The sequence below is a fragment of the Amblyomma mixtum genome, chromosome 2 (assembly GCF_055824585.1).
Source record: "Amblyomma mixtum isolate Tamu chromosome 2, ASM5582458v1, whole genome shotgun sequence".
Lineage (NCBI taxonomy): Eukaryota > Metazoa > Arthropoda > Arachnida > Ixodida > Ixodidae > Amblyomma > Amblyomma mixtum.
Genome location: NC_143013.1, coordinates 84,897,395 through 84,916,445, shown reverse-complemented (window position 1 = coordinate 84,916,445; position 19,051 = coordinate 84,897,395). Strand labels below are relative to the sequence as shown.

Here is a 19,051-nt window from a genome sequence, read left to right as displayed (position 1 = left end):
CCGTTCGTGGAAGAACACGTGCGCAGCGAATTCGTCAGCCATTTTGCGGGTATGTCCAGCGAAAACGGTGGCGGACGTTACTGGAAAAAAAACATTAACTTAAAGGCTATCTTCTTGTACGCTAGTTGGTCCATGTCTGGGAAAACTGAGCGAAAAGCGACGACAAAGGGAAAAGCAGTATTATGCGTATGGGAAACCACGAAGCAATGACAACTACCCCGCCTTGCATACCTTCAGTGCAACCTTTATTCTTAAGCACGTGTTACGTCCATCAGCTTGACGACGCCCGCTACAGACAAAGGCCTCTCCCACATCTCTCCAATTAACCCTGCCCTGTTCCAGCCGCGGTCACCTTATTGCCGCAAACTTCTGAATCTCACCCGTCCGCCTATCTGGCGCCCCCAGCTACGCATGACTCTTGGAATGTAATGACCATCGGTTATCTTTCCTTCGCACTTCATGACCAGCCCACGCCCATTTCTTCTTGAGTTCGACTAGAGCGTCTGCTCTGTCCCTGTCTTTTAAGGTTACATCTATAATTTTCCTTTCCATAGCTGGCTGCGTCATCAATTTATGTTGAACCCTATTCGTTAGCCTCCATGTACCTGTCCCATAGGCGAGTAGCCGCAAGATACAGCTGTTATACAGGGTGTTTCAATTAAGACTTCGCATAATTTTTATAGAGAGGCTTTTTGAGTTCATAGAGCGACTTTTTCGGCATAGCACTGTCTGTAGTGTAGAACATCAGAAGACAACTAAGACATGCTAACAGCAGGCTGGTTAACTAATACTGAATAGTTCACTGTTACTGTTAGGCTCCTTAATGAGAGGCATGTAGCCTACCGTAAGTAACATATCAGCTTTTACAAAATGAACAAGGGAGGGGAAAACCTCAGGTTGCTAGAGCCAACGTTTCGACAAGGGGACTTGTCTTCGTCTGGGCCCAGACGAAGACAAGTCCCCTTGTCGAAACGTTGGCTCTAGCAACCTGAGGTTTTCCCCTCCCTTGTTCATTTTGTGATCGCCAAGGACCATCTACCGCACCCTCTCTCTACCATGGATATCAGCTTTTAGAATTTCGAAAACACGGTTACCTTCGGCACTGTTGCTCAACAAATTTTGTCTACATCGCGCCAAAATGCATGCGCTTTCGAGAAGCTTGCAGGCAAAACAGCCTCTCCAGGACACATGACGCGTCGAAATAGCCAAAATTTGTTGGGCCACAGCACCGAGGGTAACAATTTCGAAATTCTAAAAACTGATATGTTACTTACGATGGGCTTCGAGTCTCTCATTAAGGAGCCTAACAGTAATAGTTATAAAAGTTGACAATTCAATATTAGCTAACCACACCTGCTAGTTCGCACGTTAGCTGTATTATGACGGACTACAACGCTGGCAATGTAATGGTGAAAGAAGAGCCCATCTAACTCAAAAAACCTCTTTTTAAAAATTGTGTAAAGCCTTAGGTGAAACACCCTGTATACTTTTCTGTTCAGGGATATTAGTAAACTGCCGTTCACTCTGCCCAATTATTATTCGTTATTTCACTCTCGTGGTCCAAATCTGCGGTCACTACCTGCACTAAGTACTCCTTTACCATTTCCAGTGCCTCGCTACCAATGAACTGGTGTTCCCCTACGAGACTGCTGAATATTAGTTTTCTACATATTAGTGTTTAGATCCCAGCTCTGCTTTGCCTGTCTAAAGTCATTGATGATGATTTGCAGTTAGTTCATCCCCTGAGTGAATATATAAGCAAGGCCGCCATCAGCGAATTGCAGATTACCGAGGCATTCTCCATCCACTCGTCCCCAACTGTTCCCAATCTAGGTCTCCAAGTACCTTCTGTAAAAAGCAGTGAACAGCATTGGAGATTGCGACTCCTTCATGAATTAAAGAGAACACCCAGCTGCATTAGCTCCCAACCAGCTCTTTCATGTAAGAGTAATGCCCTAATAAAACACTGGTACCAATGGAGTGGTTTCATCAGTGCACAAATTTCTATCTGAAAGCAATTCACAAACCTGAGACCTATTGGTGCACGATTGTGACCACTGTAATACTAACAGCGCCACATGGAAATGCCAAATTTCACTACCCCATAAGCTACTAGGTGGGACTACAGCAGATGCTGAATGGTGTCTAGTGAAATTAGGCGAACACTGTTAATGCACACCCACGGCCGAAAGTCTTCAGGTCACAGGTTTCGCTTCTGAGCAGTGCAACTGAACATTTTCAGCACATCCGCTGTTCGAAATCTCCAGCGAGGAAGCAAAACCATTATCCTCATGCCTCAAGACAAATCTCTGGCGTTGCAATGGGTGCCCAAATAAAATGGCACAAAAATAACCTGCATGGCCTAAAGTCTACCAATATTGTACACTTATGGTGCTCTAACCAATGGCATAGACCTACCAATCTCTTACTGTGGTCAGCCACCTTGCGTAGTCCAGTGAACTCCTCCTAGCAGCCACGGGAGGTACAAGTCAATTCACCACACTGTTGCAATAGATCACTGAAAGCTTGGGAGAGGCCCTTGCTTTTAGAGCTGCAGAGAAGTCTGCAAAATTTCTGCATATGTGCCAAGACTGCGGCCAACTAGCAGGGGGAGCCCTCACGTCAGGCTTCAAAAAACGACTCAGCGGCCTCTCCTGAATTTTCCTTCCTCTGTCACGAGATTAACACGGTTGTCGGGCCTCCTCTAGGAGCCATTTGCCACTTCAGTTTAAGTAGGCCTGCCAAACGGTTCTGCCTCTAGAAATCCTGGTTAGCGCAGCAGATATGCTTGAGGGAAAAAATCTCTGCCTCACCGTAACTGAGAGTAGAGTAAGCATGAAATGTTTATGGGCATAACAAATTGGTTGTAGATGGTACTAGTCAAAATCTTGAAATGGGTGTAGTGTTCAACACACCACACCACACCACACTCTTCTTGTTGCGTCGAAGAAATCGCCTGCAATAGAGAGGGCTCAGGTAGGCAGCCGCGAACCGTGGCGGCCTTGTCGCTTTCGGGAGTGGCCGCATAATCATGGCGTTGTCGGCAGGGGCGAGCAGTCTTCTGTTGTGGCGTATCACTCGCAAAGCGATCGCTTTCCGCAAGACGTTTCCTACCTCTCCTTTCATCGGGTTCCATTGCTCGGCTTAAGCAAGCAGCTACGACGGTGGTGGTATTGGAATGCAGGACGATGCAGAAGCGTACATGGACACGATGAGACACAGGCCTGGACATGTATATGCAGCGCGTCTGAAGGCCAAGCGGCCAGTCTTTTACATGCGTGAGTGTGGGACAGCAGCGCCATCCTTTGGGATGGCGCGGAAGCAGTTTTTCAGCCAAAAGCCCTTCTCGCCCTGGAGCTCCCCTTTTGCTCTCGTCTTGTCTCGTTAAATCTCATACGGTGCCCGGATGCTCTCGTTTCAGTGCCCGGATGTTGGCTCTCGGTCTCGGCGTGACATCACCACACTGCCGACGGGAGCTAAAAGCATTTCATGCTTAATACTACGTTGCTAGCAAAAACTACACAAGCTACACAGTTTATGTCAGGCATCTTGCTATACAGCATTACAACCTGGCTATACAATGAACTTGCATAATGGATTTGCCATTTGAAAATTGAGCTTCCTGCTGAAAGCTTTAATCAGCTGTCAGTAAGCGAGTTTCAAGGCAGCAACCCAAGCTTGAAAAGAGCAATAAAACAAGAGAACAGAATTTTATAAAACTGGACTTCATTTATTTGTTTTGGCTCAGAAAAAAAAATAGTTTTAATTTATGAACAGCTCCTCCAACCAGTTCACAATTCACTAGGATATTGTCTCTCCAGAGGTTATGCACATTAAGGAAAGGAAAAGTTCATAAACAGCACAAAAAGTAATGCCACAACAGTCTAAGTAAACAATACTTCGTTGAGAAGAACAGGCACATTTAGAGAGGAGAAGAAAAAAAAAGGTGGCAACAGCGTCAACAGGCCCTTTTCCTAAAAACATCGCAACATGTAAGGAGTACGCCAAATGTTGAGCGGTAAAGCACCTTGATTGCCTAGCCTGCTTTCCAGAAAAAAAAAAAAGGGACGTGTCTCCTCCTCAAAAAGGCACGATTCTTGCGGGGCACCGATTACTGTTGTAGAAAAAAAAATAGTGCTACCTCCAGAACACGAGTATAGTAGTTCTAATAAAGATCTTCGAAAAGCATGGTAAGAAGGTCTGTGTACAAAGCTTGTAGCAAAAAGACGGACACAAACATGTTAACAATTCTACACTGGGAGGGGGAAAAGAAAAAAAGAGAAGGCAGGAGGAGGGAGAAGGCCACTGCTGGGCTAGTGACCGTACAAAAGTTAGCGCGAACCGGAACGATTGTGGCGTGCACTGGTAACAAGATGTTTGTAGGCACTCACCATGACCCTGCCATATAAAAAAAAAAAAACAGAGGGCTCCCAGAGCTCTCAAGTACAACAGCTTCAACACGCCGCACGTCTCCCGAACCCCACCGCACCAGTAGCAACAACAGCGCTGCAACACGTGCGTCTGCCTTCCTCGCTCAACAACCGGCCTCCCCTCTGACACCCCTCAACGTCGACAGGCCCCATCATGCGTGAAGGCAATGCACCTCGTAGCCTGGAATGCTCACTTTACAGTCTCTAAACTACAAGCACGCCAGGAAGGGAAAAGAAAAGAAGCTGAGGCGTAATGACGACATACTCGACACAAAAAGATGTCCGCAACGACGATGAAACGACATTTCCTCAACTTTCGCATGCGGTGTGCACACTGGGAGAATAAAAATAAAGGGTGACGAACAACGACATCTCTCGGGTGGTGGGAGTGGGGGGTGTCGAGGGGAGGAAAACTGGGGGAGTGCACAGGAGGAGGAGGAGGGGTAATGTATGGAAGACTGAAGAGGGGTGGGAGAAGGGGGTGGGTAGCGGAGAAGGTGCCTACATGTTCTCAAACTGATCTACACGGCGCTTCGTGTTGCCCTTGCGGATCTCGCGGAGCGTCTTGTACTTGTCACGCCCCTGTCGGACGTTCTCTTGGTGCAGTATGTCGTTGCGAGTCAGCTTGGCATCGTCCTTCATAGCCGAAAGCTCCTGGCTCAGCATCTGCAAAAGTTAATTGGGATGGAAGAAAATTTATAGAAGCTCAATACGCAAATGGTGTACAGTTCCATGCTTCGAATGGCAGTCTTGTGCCACAGTAAAAATGACTACCGCAGCACAGTATATTTCGAGCAATTCTCTTTTGACAAGTGTATTCCTGAGGCACTATCACAGTAGCAAAAGTTATAAGAAAAGCTACCCAGATAACATAATATGCACTACCGGTAAAGAAGTCTAGCCTTTTTACTACGACAGTAAAATCTCGTTAACCCTTTGAAGGTTTTTACCGTGTATGTACGGCAGCGGTTTTCTGTCCCACAAGGTCTTTGCCGTACGGGTACGGTTTCGATCTTCCGTTTGAAATTTTGCGCCAAAAGAACAATGTGTGCTCACTGGGGGGTGCTGCCACCTCTTAGGACTTACAAGAAGTGTTTGAATTTTGTGCTGCCTTCTTACGGAGATAAGCAGAACTTATGTCTAGCTTTAGCGCGGCGGCAGACTGCGGCAACACCCCTTTTGTAGTTTTGGTTTCGCCGCGTGATCGCAACGGAGTCGCGCAAAATTTGAGTTTTCTTTTTGTCAGCACTATCTTGCAGGGGCTGCCGAAGTTGATTTCTATCTTTATTGGCGCTGCTCTTAGCTTGCTTATCACCGTTGCTCGCAAGGTATTCTCGCCCTCTGTGGCAACGCGCCCACACGGTTTCGATTCCGCCGCGGGATCGCAACGGAGTCGCGCGAAACGTGTTTTCTCTTTGTGAGCACTGTTTTGCAGAGGCGGCGAAAGTTGATTTCTATCTTTATCGGTGCTGCTCTTAGCTTGCTCATCACCGTTGCTATTCTATTCTATTGAACATTTTCCAGTTGTGAGTGATGCTGTCACCAAAGTACTGTTCCTAATTTTTTTTTACTGTTTATTCTCGATTATATACATTTTGTAGATTCAAGATCCGCAATAAAGTAATTTGACCACCTGGGAAAGTTTTCTTCAAAATAATTCGACCCTCAAAGGGTTAATTCGGCCTTCAAGGGACCAGAAAAAAACTGTTCGAATTAACAAATGGCCCCAAAATACTGTCAGAAACAGCTTGAATCACAGTATTTTTATCTAATGAACCACTGGACGATGGCTGTCTACATTTGAGATGAAAAGAAAACTAAGCGACAACAATTTTACACGGTTTCTTCAAGTGCTGTCAGTGCTTTGCACACGCATTCGTGACTGTCGAAAAATTTCTACAAAATCGCAAAAGTCTAGCGGCCCTTTTCACAGTGTGACGCAGCAGCAGGGGCACTTCTTCACAACCAACCGGCTGTCATGTTTTGAGGATGATTCACCACATGGACCGTGAATAGTGTTCCAGTGTACTGGAAGACCAGAAACACATGAACGCAAGGGAAACATGCATAGGTCTTGGAACGGCATGACGACATTCCAAAATAAAAACTAGTGACGCGCCAAGCTGCATCCAAAATGGCGCAATTGGCTGAAGCGCATGCCCAACAGGTGAGGTGGCGCGAAGCTGAAGAAAAGCAGAACCAAAAGTATGCAGCTGAGCTAAATTTCGGCAAAAGCTAACTGGTTTGAGCCTGCCCATGTCCAAATTTTTGAGTGCCAGTCAGGCGTCAGCCGGGCGTTAATGGGCGTCAGCCGGGGTCGCGCTCGCTCTTAATTCGAATTATCCAAATGAATGAACGAGATTTCACTGTAATGTGCTCAGCCACGTTCTAGATGAATGGCCATGGATGCACAAGTGCATAAGTACCCAAGTTTACATTTAACTCGTGCAGCACACATGGCTCTTCTAGAGGAAAACTAAATTACACAGACGGTATTTTCTTCTAGTTCTTGCAGTTGCTCTGCTTTCAATAAGGCAAATTTTACCCCAACTAGCAGGAATTCAGACTGTTAATACTGTTTAGAATATCAAGATTATTACTAACCAGTAAAAATGTTTACAAATTTTAATAGGCAACGCAACCTGCGAGTAGATGCCAGTTTATCTAAGGTTGTGTGCAACAAGATTACACAAGCCGACAGAAGCTTTCAGATATAAAATATGAAGTAAACAGCTTCCAGCTTGTTAATTGAAGACATTGAAAAGTTTGAGATTCAAACATTTCAGCAAGCCATAGTACAGTGCTTTGGCATAGTAGCCATGACAAAGCACAGCTGCCAGCAACAACAACACAACAGACACTCACCTGAAGCTGGTCTCCTAGTGCCTTCTTTTTGGAGACTTCTGTGGAGCGCTCTTCTTCGGGTCGTGGAAGGTTTTCGTTTTCGTGGTTCGTAAGCTCGGCACCTGCTCAGAGAAAGTGAACATGCTCAGGTCTGCATGCAATGCCAACCTCCCTAAAGAGCAACATCAGAGGAAACAGCCTCTTCTCACTCTGAGCCATTTCATCCTCACCAAAATCCTACTATGTTTTACACGCCCCAAGTTCTACTATGGGCCTGCTATCTCAGGAAAAATGTAGAGGGCTCTAAATTTCTAACCGCATGAGCGTCAATGTACAGTCAGGGACAAAAGTCTCCGGACCACGTATTAAGCCCGACCCACATGGAGCGGTTTTCTCGCGGAAAACCTGCGTACGGCCGCCGACCAAGCCGTGCTAGATACGTTCGCACGGCGGTCAGCCGCTCACCGGAAGCGGCGAATGCGAGCTGTCAGCGCGGACCAATGAGGGCGCTCTCTTCCCGCATCTAGCTTCCGCCCGCGCGCGGCGACAAACATGGCGGCGCCTTTCGAAGCCGGACCCCTCGCTTTGGACTGAATTCTCGTTGTTGCTGCCTTTTTCACTGCGTTCACTGGCCGTAAATGGAGCACCGGTCTTTCGCTTCGTCTCGCCTTGCCTATAATAAAACTTATAAGTGATAAATTTGCCTTATTTTTTTTATTTAGAGTGATGATTCTCCCACTTCTAGGCTTAAGAGGAGAGCTGGTTAGTTTGCAATAATGGTTCCTGTCCCGAGAACCAGATGGCGCTACTATAGGCTGAGTCTATTTTTGCGTCTCTGCTAGCAGCAGCTGCCGGTGGCTCGGCGCGCAGGGTGAAACCGAGTGGGGGTGGAGTGGAGAGGGGAGATAGCATACGCTGAACTAAAAAGTGAGAATGCGCCCTCCAATAAACAATGGCTTTAGAGTAAGCTTACAAATCTTTTTTGTTTTTGTCGGCAGCGGTTTGGCGGCAGCCGCCCGTTTTCCGCCTCTTGTGGTGCGGCACAGCGGCAGTGCGTCCGCGTTCCGCCGCGCCGCTCAAAATCCGCAGCGCAAGTTCGCTCCATGTGGGTCGCCCTTTACTCTAACGAAGCCAATAGCTCTGCTATTGGTCGGCAGGTGGAGACCACACTTGTGGAGGTAAAAGTTAAATTTTTGCTCTTTCATCTGCACAAGTGCGGTCTCCAGCCACTGTTTGATAGTAGAGCTATAAGCTTCGTTAGAGGAACACGTGGTCCAGAGACTTTTGTCCCCATCTGTACATCATGAATTCAAGCACCAGTGTCGAGATTTCATCCGTCAATGACGAGGCCACCGCAGCCAAGTTTAACACCTGCCGCCTCATGCTTGATAGAATGCTGTGGCCACTAAAGCAGCATGGTAGGCCTCAAAATTTTGACAACCCACGGGCCTTACACCAATAAACAAGACTTGAGAGGGCCTACTGACTCCAGAGTGAGCGTCTCGAAGGGGTACCCACAAGGCAAAACAAGAAAAACAAATCTGACTGCATCTACACCTAGCTCTTGAACACCATCTCTCCAGCATGCATGTATCAGCAGGCATGCAGGTTTAGTGCACTAGTTACCAACGCCGTAACCATCAGTTTCACCATGAAAACCCAGAGGAATTACACTAAAGCCCACAACACATCAGGAATGTAATTTTCCCCAGAACAAGGATGAATAGTACGCAACTAATAGTACTGGCACAACATGGCCTACGACAATGTTCATATATATGGCTGTCAGTCATGCTTTCTCAAGCCCACCGGGACAGCCAGGGGGGGGTGACCCACACACCAACAACGGAAAATGCAATAGCAATGCAAACTACTAACGCAAACAAAAGGAAAAGGGAGGAATCCGAGGAGGAGGAGGAGGACAGCAGAGCTCACCCAACACAGCCAACCAACCAGCAAGCCACCAACCATGGAGCGCAAGATGCGGGACATTTTGCCTCTATCTGCAGTTCCTGTTCCGCCATTATGAGGGAAAGCCAATTGGGGGGCACAGCCCGCACGCACGCAGGCTCTGCACACACACGATGCTCACACGGGCACAGGTCTTGCTCTCACCCGTTGCTAATGGCAAGCCCTTCAGTTACCGAACGGAGATTACGTACAAGTGAACATACCCAAAACTGTGTGCACTTAACACTGATGTTTATTGTCTGTTCGATCCAAGATGTGCCAGTCTAAAAAGACCGGTCCCTATCAAGCCAAGATATGGCTTGCCAAAGACTTCTCAGGTCCAAATATCCACAAATAAATGTCAAGAGGTGAAGTGCATGCTATTAAAGTATGCGAATGTAACTGAGTACCTACAGCTTTATGACTTACTGAGGTGACTACAGATATATAGCTAAATGTATAAGTACACGTATGCACGAGTGTGACCTGTAGATCCTAATTATGCTCATAATTCTAAAAGCTGGCAAAGCTCGGTTTGGCATGGAGTGCGTAAGCCATTATGTCATGCCACAACACAGCCCTGGATAATAGAGGATCACATGTGACGATGTTTCGCAGATTCCTAATTGGTTGTAACGATTAAAGAGCTTTTTATACAAGAGAAAAGAGCATAGTGAAAACATTGTACAGGGAACTTTTAATTGCTCGATTCACATACCTTTAGCCTGCACTGAAAATTGACATCACTTACTAGGATCACTTTTACTCCGTTCCTATATTTACTAATGCAAACGCATATTCAATTTCACAGCAAAAGATGCATCTCACAGTAGCAAAGTCATGTGCATCAGTGAGTGGCAGTGTATGAAGACAATTTTCCTGCCCCTTCCGAACAAGAACTCCATGCAAGGAACTGACAAAGTGAGGCCATAACGATACCTACAATTACAATTGAAGGAAGTCCAAAAGAAATGAAAGGTTCAGCACCAACCAGACAGGCCTACACTAAGCTAGGTATGAATGATAACTTCGCAAAAACCTTGCAGAAAAATAGGCCCTGCAGCCTTTTTGTTAAGGCTTCTGCTTTTTCAATCCTTTTGGCCTCCCCATTAGCGTTTCTAGCATGCTGGTAGGGACAGTGCAACATGTACAATGCCTTTAATGCTCAGTGTTATATGCCAGCTTGCTTTGTCAGATTTTACCAGCAATATGCATGAAGGCAAGGTATTGTCAGCCATCTTACAAAAAAAGATAGGCAATACAGCAAAGGTGATTTCAATGAGTGAGAGCTCTATATAGAGCCTACACAAGCCTGTATGTTGTGGTATATCTTACGTAAACCAGTTTTAAGGTACCTGTTCTTTTGCAGGCTTTGGCATTCTACACTGGATTACTAGATTCTGAACCCACCAGGTTACCAAAAGGTCTTTGGTTTGGGAGCCACTATCGGCCTGCTTGACTTAACCCTGCAACAGTCCGATGCAGATGGACCGCAAAGGGACAACAGGGTCCCCCCCACCCAGTGAGCGAGTGTGTGCAGAGCCTGGGCGACGAGACGTGGACCGTGCCGCGTGCGCTCGAGCAGCTTACCGTTGGCCGTGAGTGGCAAGGCGGGCTCCTCCTCGCTGCTGCAGCTGCCCCGCTTACCCAGTTCCCCGTTGGCCAGATCCTCGTCGTTCTCGCCCTCATCCTCGGCCTCGGTCACGTGGTGATGCTGGGGCGTGCTCGATGCCTGCACCAGGGCCTCTGCGGCCTCCTGCTGCCTCCGGCGGGCTTCCTCCACTTCTTCCTGGAGCCTGCACGCATGTGGCGCAGATGAGAGGACGTCATCATTGGCAACAACACAAGACATTGTGCAGAACAAGTCCTCTACCAGCAATGACTCCTGAACACATCTAGTACTGGCTGTACCCACCGTGATCCTGCAAATTTTCCTAAGTTGTCATTACACCCAATTTTCTGGCACAACCTAATACGTTTCCCCTTTTTTTTAGTTTCCTCTGTCCCTTTAACAGACTTACAGGTCATGAAAATTTGAAGCGGCTCAAAAAATGAAGACCAAAAAGGAACAAATGACAGTACTAGAGCCAAGTCTTTCGTGTTTCACCACTTCATGATTTTCATGATATGTAGCCCACTAACGCACACAGTAATTTTAATTTAATGGTCACCTGTTTTTATGCATTGCATGCAGGGGAAAATCTAAGGGGACAAAGGCCTTGTAAGTTTGTTCCCTCCCGAAGAAGTCCACAGCTCAGGTGCGTGGGGCGTCAATGACCCTTGCAGTTCAGAGTTGAGGAACGTGAGAACGATCACTTGCTAAGCTGATCTGAACTCTACAAGACCCCTATTTACCAGTCCACTCAAGCCCAGCAGGATCCAAATTAACTAGCGTCCGACACCACGACTTACACAAGTGTTGGGTGGAACCCCTCTCACAATTCGAATTTCTGAATAAACAGGGTACCAAGGTTTTATATTCAGGCAGACAATATTTACATGTATATAACGCACGAGCCGGAGTCAGACCTCACGAAAAAAAATGAAACGACTGACGGCTAATATTAAATATCCCAACTGCATGCGAAAATACAGAAGCAATGGATATGTCTGTGTTACCTGCGAGGCAACACTTCAAATATGTGCGCTACATCAAACGCAGCAAAGCCTTAGTCATGTTAACACTTGCAGTCTCCAATGCAGCAACGATAGCAACTGCCGCAGTGCCACCTCTGCTTCGCGTTTCGTGCTGCCCCGGCCTGTGCCCATTTGCCCCTCTTTCCCTTCTCGGCTCCACTGAATTCTCAATGCCTTTTCTTTCTCAACGGCCCACGCTTCCACATTAAGAGCCACCCTCCACTTCCCCATGAGAGCTGCAACCCCAAAGTCATTGAAAAGTTGGCTTCTCCTACAAGCTAACAAGTCTTGTGGTAGAGGTCACTGTAGCTATCTTCAGCAGTGAGAGAAACTGCATTCGTGTAAATACAGTACTTGCTAACAGCAAACAGTTGAGATAACATCGCCCGTCCATGTTTAATGTGCCTTCTTATGAGCATTTATGTACATAAACAAGCAATCCTTGAGAGTTCGCAAGCCTGAAGAGGCAAGGCCACATAATCTGTTTCGAAGAAATTTCAAACTAGGCTAGCCGCATTCTCGATTGCACGTCGAAGTGCTGCACTAGGGAGGAGAGGAGAGAGAGGTCACCTGCGAGTCTCCTCGTCCTTGCTGTTCACCTCCTCCTGCATGCGCTGCACCTCCACCTGCTTGATGCGGATGGCCTCCTCGAGGCGTGCCTTCTCCTCGACCTCCATCATCTTGTCGTTCTCCAGCTTGCGCATCATGTCCATCAGCTCCTGCTGCTTCATCTCAAACTCCTCCTTGGCCGCCTGCACCTGCCGCAGCTGCTCCTCGAGCCGCGAGATGGTGTCCCGCGCCGTCAGCAGCTCCTGCTGCCGCTGCTCCATCTCCGCCTGCATCTGGCGCAGCCGCTCGGCATACTCCTGCTGCTTCTTCTCGGCCATCTCGCGCGCCTCCGTCTCCTTGCGCAGCTTCTCCCTGCACAGCAATCAACAAAGGCTCACTCACCTACTATCCCTGCCACGCTATCCACAACAGTCTGCACAGAGGCAAGACATCAAGAGCAACAGGCAGCTAGAGCTTCCATCTGACGATGGCCAACAAACTGGTTGAAGGGGTGTTCACGTCGGTCATGTGACCCCGCATGCAATGACGTTTCATGTTGATTGCGACCACGAGATCTTGGTGGGGGTGTGGCTTAACAGCGAACACTGCAAACAAAATTCCGCATCTGACATCATTGCTGCGTTCTGGTTTAGAGTTCCCACAACAGCTGAGGCTCAACCGTACAAAGCATGGTGCTATTCCTGCAAGATGCCCACTCCACTGCACGTATCCCATTGCTGGGCTCGAGTGAGGGCAAACTTCACAGCAACGTTTGCATCATTTACTAGATTTCCGAAACCTCACAGACCCTGCTCTAGACAGTCTGCCGACAACTGGCCTCAGGTTCTTGAATGAGGCTCAGAAAGCGATACTGAAGGAATGCGCGCAGAAATATCTTTTCATTCTGTAACAAGGAAGCTCCATGCACATAATATTCCATTGGGACAACTGGTAGAAAATTAGGGGGACACTTAATCTCCGCCTTAAGGGTGTGACGCGATAGCTGCCTGTGGTCCTAATTACACATACTTGTTAGCACAGTTGTAAGATTGAAATGCGCGGCAGCATTTAATTCACATTACATGTTGTTTTAATCACTTTCATTCCATGTATGACATCACGTTTAATGTGACCTTTGTGGGCTGCTTGAAATTCCAGCGTGAAATTATGGGGCTGTGATGTCATGACCCTATCGACCAATCGAATTTAGTGCTCAATGCCACTGACGCTGGCTCTTCTGTAACACGAGCTCCTTTGTGCTGTTTCGTTGAAAGGCTGTCAATTACAATCGCACACTACTAGCTAGTACACTCATGTCCCGGAGAAAATACCAGCAAATTCATCTGAGCACACAAGGAGTGCTGAAATAGAAGTGTATTGTTACGAGCATCTCAGATTTCTTGGCATATGGACATACCGTATAGTGCGGAATATAGGTCAAGGTTTCTTTCCGAAAAATATTACCAAAAGGTCACCCCTCGACTTATATACCGGCCTTTGGCACAAACTGAATAGTCGTCTGGCAACATGTGTGAGCCGCGGGCATTTTGGCATCCGCATCGTTATCACTTCATGTTGACGATTCTTTCCTTCCTCTTTGTCGACCGACGCGGTCAAACGTTGACGGCGGTAATCGTTCTTGGCGTTGTAACGTATTAATTTCGAGACAGCCCGCAAAATGAGTACCGGTACTCGACGTCAGTTCACCGCGGCGTTTAAAAAAAAAGTTATCGAATTCGCCGAAGAGTATGGGAACATGTCCGCCCAGCGACACTTTGGAGTCTCGAAGAAGAGCGTCCGGTACTGGCGAGCGCAGAAAATCAAGCTGTCTGCCTGCAACGCGTGGAAGGCGTCCTTTCGCGGGCGCCGCGCGGTGCACCCTGAGCTCGAAGACAAGGTATGCGGGCATTCAAGAAATGCTGCATTAGCTACTCGTTGGACGGTACCGAGGACAACATGCTGTGGGACGCAGCCAGCGCAAAGCAGTCGTCTTCCGAAGAGAGCTCAGACGAATGAGGAGGCTACGAGTCTGGTGGCACCAGTGAATAAAACGAAGTTTAGTCCCTCATAATTTTTATGCTGACTTTTTCGCTTCAAGGTACGGGGGTCGACCTATATTCCGCCTCGACCTATATTCCGCATTATGCGGTAATACCAGCGTGCTGCAATATGCATTAAAAAAAAAAAATCCTTTAGGCTTTGCAATAAAGCGTTCCAATCAGTCATTGAAATGAACAAAATTCCAAGCAGGAATTGCCAAGGGCATTATCATGAATGCCGCAAATGCAGGTTTCAAGGCCACTGCAATCTAAGGGGGGCAATCTCAAGATACTGTCCCAGGTCGTGCACAAGAGAAGAGCGAGAAGATGCGCTTGCCTCTCCTGCTTGCGGGCGAGCTTCTCCTCCTGAGCTTGGGCTTTCATCTGCTGCACCTCGATGGTGTCTGGCTTCCGGCGTCGCATGTACAGTTCGTGGTTTCCCATGCACAGCGCCAGGATGCGCTTGTTGATCCGCAGCCGAGGGGCAAAGAACACAAAGTCCTGCACAGCAAAAGTTAGTTAGGTAGTTATATCAATTTTAATGGCGCAAAATCAACTGAGGCTATGATGCGCCAAACACAAGAGTTTTTGTTAAAGGTGAAGGTTTTTATACTTGGAGTTTATATAAAACGCTGGCTTCCTTGAGAAACCTAAAAATACATGAGATGTCAACCAGTGCTCGATCACCTAAAAGTAACATGGGGGTGTAATGGGATGCTTTCCCTGTAAAATGTTGTGAAATATTTCTTAGTTTTAGTTTTATGCATGAAATTAAAATGTGGTTCACTGAGTTCAGCACCACACATTTCACAGAGAGGTTTGTTTTGTTAGGCTAGCAGAAAGTTGTACGTGAGGTGGGTGTGTCCAATGCGACGCCAACACAAAATAACTTCAGTAAAACATTCTTCATGCCTACATGATTGCCATTCCCCTGAAATGGGCTTCACAAGAATGCAATTTGTTTACATGCTCTTCCCATGCAGCCTGCCACTTATTTCTGAGTTTACTGTAGATAAACTTTAAGGAATCCCTGTGTGGCATGTTCACTTGTCTTATCTGACTGTTCTGGGCTTGTGCAGCGCATACATCTGCTTTCTCATCACCCGCAATTCCAACATGGCTAGGAACCCAGCAGAATTTAATGTTATGCTTTTGCTTTGTGATTTCAACTATGTTATGTATGATGTTTCCTATTATGGGTTCAGCAGCATTTCTGGAGTGCAGTGCTTTAAGCATACTCATGGAATCTGTGTAAATGATGCTATTTTTGATGTCCTTTCTTACTATTTTTTCTACAGCTACAAAGATGGCATAGCACTCAGCAGTGAAAACCGATGTGCATTCTGGCACAGCAAAAGGGCACACAAACACAAGTCACCACTACTTGAGCACGGAGCACACAATTCATGCAACCTTCATCCGCTGCGACCACATTTGCAGAACCAACCCAAAAACTACAAAATGCTTGCATGCAAGGTGCAGTTTCCATAAAGATTGACAATGAAAATATGCTGAAACCTGAAAGCTTGTGTAGAACCATCACAAGCCAGTCATGCTATACGAACAAAGAAAGTAGCTTTTAAACTGGAGTGCACCAAAGCCTTTAACGCATGAACGCAGTCTTTCGTGCAGCAACGGCCGCAGTCACCGGTGTACCACCACTGCTTTGCATTTCGTGCTGCCCAGTCCTGTGCTCGTTTGCCCTTTCCTTTCTCTACTCCACTCAACTCTTTCAGTGCCTTCTCTTTCCAAACAGCCCGCGCTAACGTTTTTCAATGTTCATAGCTACCCTCTACACTCAACGTGCGCGTCGTGCGGCTCCCAAGGTTGAAAAGTTGCCTTCCACCAGCTCGCTTCAGCAGAGAAAAAAATCTATATTCACACCTTACTTCCGACTAACTCTAGATACATTCTGAAACCAATTAACAAAGAAAAAAACTATATTCATGTAAACAAGGTACTTTAATCTGCCTAAAGTAGGCAAACTTTTTTGCATAAAATCCCTAAAGGCAGTACCAAGTCTCAATGTGGAGATGTGTTAGCTTGGCATACTAAGCATAACATGAAAATTTGAAACACTTCCCCTCAATTGACAGTCGAGTGAAGGAAATATTGAAGCAATGGAGAATCCTGTGCTTCTCTGAGCACTTCTAATCCCTTGAAGACCATGTCACAACACTCTCGCTTTACCGTCATGTGCAGCAGAAAAATCCAACTGGCAAGCCGTCGCTGCACTTATATTTAGCACAATTTCAATTTTTATGCGCAGCACGTTTCCGTTGTTGACCACAGCAGATCTAGAAAGACTGTCCACAAAGTGAAAACCGAAACTAAAGAAACATCAATTCTCCACAAGTGCCAAACTGGCCTATGGTAGGGTGACAGATGCACACGAACTCAAATGACTAAGGTGTCAAGCAGAAATGGGTTGCCAGCAAGAGAATACTTACAGGGGCCTTCTTGTCAATGGGCTTGATCACAAACTTCCTGTCATTGAAGGAGATGTTCCTGATTTCACTCCACGGAAAGCCGATCTTGGGTGTGAGCCTGCAATACACAAGACATCCCGCTTACAATGCAGTCAGACAAGGTCACTGAACCAATACAGTTAACATAGCCACACACTTAGTAAAAACGAATTCTATGTCTTTCTGGCTAGATTATTTCTCTGGCAGGAAAAGATGCATTTACTGTCGAGAAAAGTTCGTTACAAAATTTCCCAGTCACTCAACTCAAACTCTCGATGTCAAGATTTGGTTTACGGCTTATGGGGGTTTAATGTCCCAAAGTGGTTCAGGCTATGAGGGACGCCGTAGTGAAGGGCTCCGGAAATTTCGACCACCTGGGGTTCTTTAACGTGCACTGACATCGCACAGTGCACAGGCCTCTAGAATTTCGCCTCCATCGAAATTCGGCCGCCGCGGCCGAGACTGAACTCGCGTCTTTCGGGACAGTACTAAAGCACCATAACCACTGAACCACCGCAGCAGGTCTGTGTCTAAGGGACTTTGATCACAGTTTTGAAGTGAATGACCAGCTCAACCTCTCAGATCCGTGCCTAAAAAGAACTGTTCATGCATGCAGTTTACCCGAGAAATCTGCCGCTGATGGCAGAAACTATATTCCATTCTTTGGACTTATCTAGCTAACAAAAGCTACATTTTCAGTGAAAACGACCATGTCATTAGAATGTGGTGATCTATCAATCAAGACAAAGTTCAATTTATACTCTGCATCCCTTTAAAGAGAACACCGAAGACAACTGCAATCAATTTCTATTAGCAAAACTTTAGTCTAGCTTCCTGTGGTTTAGTTGAAGTCTATCAAAAATATGGATTTATTGCCGACAGATCGGGGTTGAAAAGAACTAGATGTCATTAAAGACTAGCCTTAGATATTCGTGCACAAAAATTCTAGAGGCCCGTGTACTGTGCGATGTCAGTGCACGTTAAAGAACCCCACGTGGTCGAAATTTCCGGAGCCCTTCACTACGGCGTCCCTCATAGCCTGAGTTGCTTTGGGACGTTAAACCCCAATAAACCAATAAACCAAACCAAAAATACTGACGTCGCCACACTTCGCTCATACTACGTGTGACTGCAATGTGCCTGTATTTCATTTTTCTTCTTCGCCAGCTTATAAAACTTCCTTTCAAACAAAAGTATTTCTTGTCACTACAATGCAGACATCAATCAACACGGGCCAACTACAATTTCTACAGCTGCCCGACCTTTTACCCCATTACACTGCTGCAAAAGTTCTCACGAGAATCAACATCCACAAGTATAATGCCACTTTTCTTGTAAACAAAGGAACCCTTGACAACAAGCTGGGCATACACACTTTAGTGAAAAACTCACTTGTCATCCTTCTCGTAGATGTTGAGGCCGAGGGCATCAACGCCAAGCCAGAGGTCAGTGCCCTTTTTGTTCTTGATCTCGAAGTAGTTGACGCCGTACATTTCCAGGTCCTGGGCAATCTTCAGGTATTCCATCATGGCATCATCCCTGCACGGAAGCATACAGACTGCACAAGGTGCACACTGCTTCGCTGGCTTGTTTTGTGCACCGCCAACGGGAAACCCGACACACTCCCAGACATTCCTGAGGGAATCACCTGTGCAGTTCCTTGTGCTCTGCCCACCAGTTGGTTATCCGCTCGTCCCACTGCTCCTTGGTCAGTTTGTGCTGGTCCATAACCCTGGGAGAAAACAATAGAAAGGAACCATTCACATCTGTACACACAGACAATGATTCGTTCATAGGCAAATAAAGCCTTGGTAAATCCACAACAATCTACCCACACAACCGACGATACATGATTTTTGGCCATTTGGTAGCAATGCCTGTTAATATGGATGTACTACCACTGCACAGACATGTTCATTTGTACTTTCCTCCGACCACTACATTTACATCTTGAAACACACAACTTCCAGCCATTTCAAAATCAAAGACAAGGCTCATATGGTTGCAAGCTTCGTGGATATGGGGCAACGGGGATCAGCTTAAACGAGAATTCAGCCCTGTCATTATATGTGCCACCCTTCAGTTCCAACTGCTATTTAAGCCAATTTTCAACCCAGCATTTTCGTTCTGCACT

General features: G+C 46.7%; 1 protein-coding gene across 5 annotated transcripts in view; it reads right to left on the bottom strand.

The window, feature by feature from the left end:
- Positions 1-3,709: 3,709 nt before the first annotated feature.
- The window catches only part of Moe (moesin), a 129,008-nt gene continuing 113,666 nt past the window's right edge, over positions 3,710-19,051 (bottom strand). For 4 of the 5 annotated variants that reach the window (XM_089572089.1, XM_089572092.1, XM_089572091.1 and 1 more), the window contains 8 exons: positions 18,566-18,649; positions 18,310-18,456; positions 16,900-16,996; positions 14,787-14,950; positions 12,432-12,782; positions 10,815-11,020; positions 7,296-7,396; positions 3,710-5,096 (listed from right to left, as the gene is read on the bottom strand). In XM_089572089.1, the coding sequence (XP_089428215.1) occupies positions 4,932-5,096; positions 7,296-7,396; positions 10,815-11,020; positions 12,432-12,782; positions 14,787-14,950; positions 16,900-16,996; positions 18,310-18,456; positions 18,566-18,649 (1,315 nt within the window). In that variant the 3' untranslated portion in view covers positions 3,710-4,931. The remainder of the gene's footprint in view (positions 5,097-7,295; positions 7,397-10,814; positions 11,021-12,431; positions 12,783-14,786; positions 14,951-16,899; positions 16,997-18,309; positions 18,457-18,565; positions 18,650-19,051) is intronic. The other variant, XM_089572093.1, reaches the window with a different exon arrangement.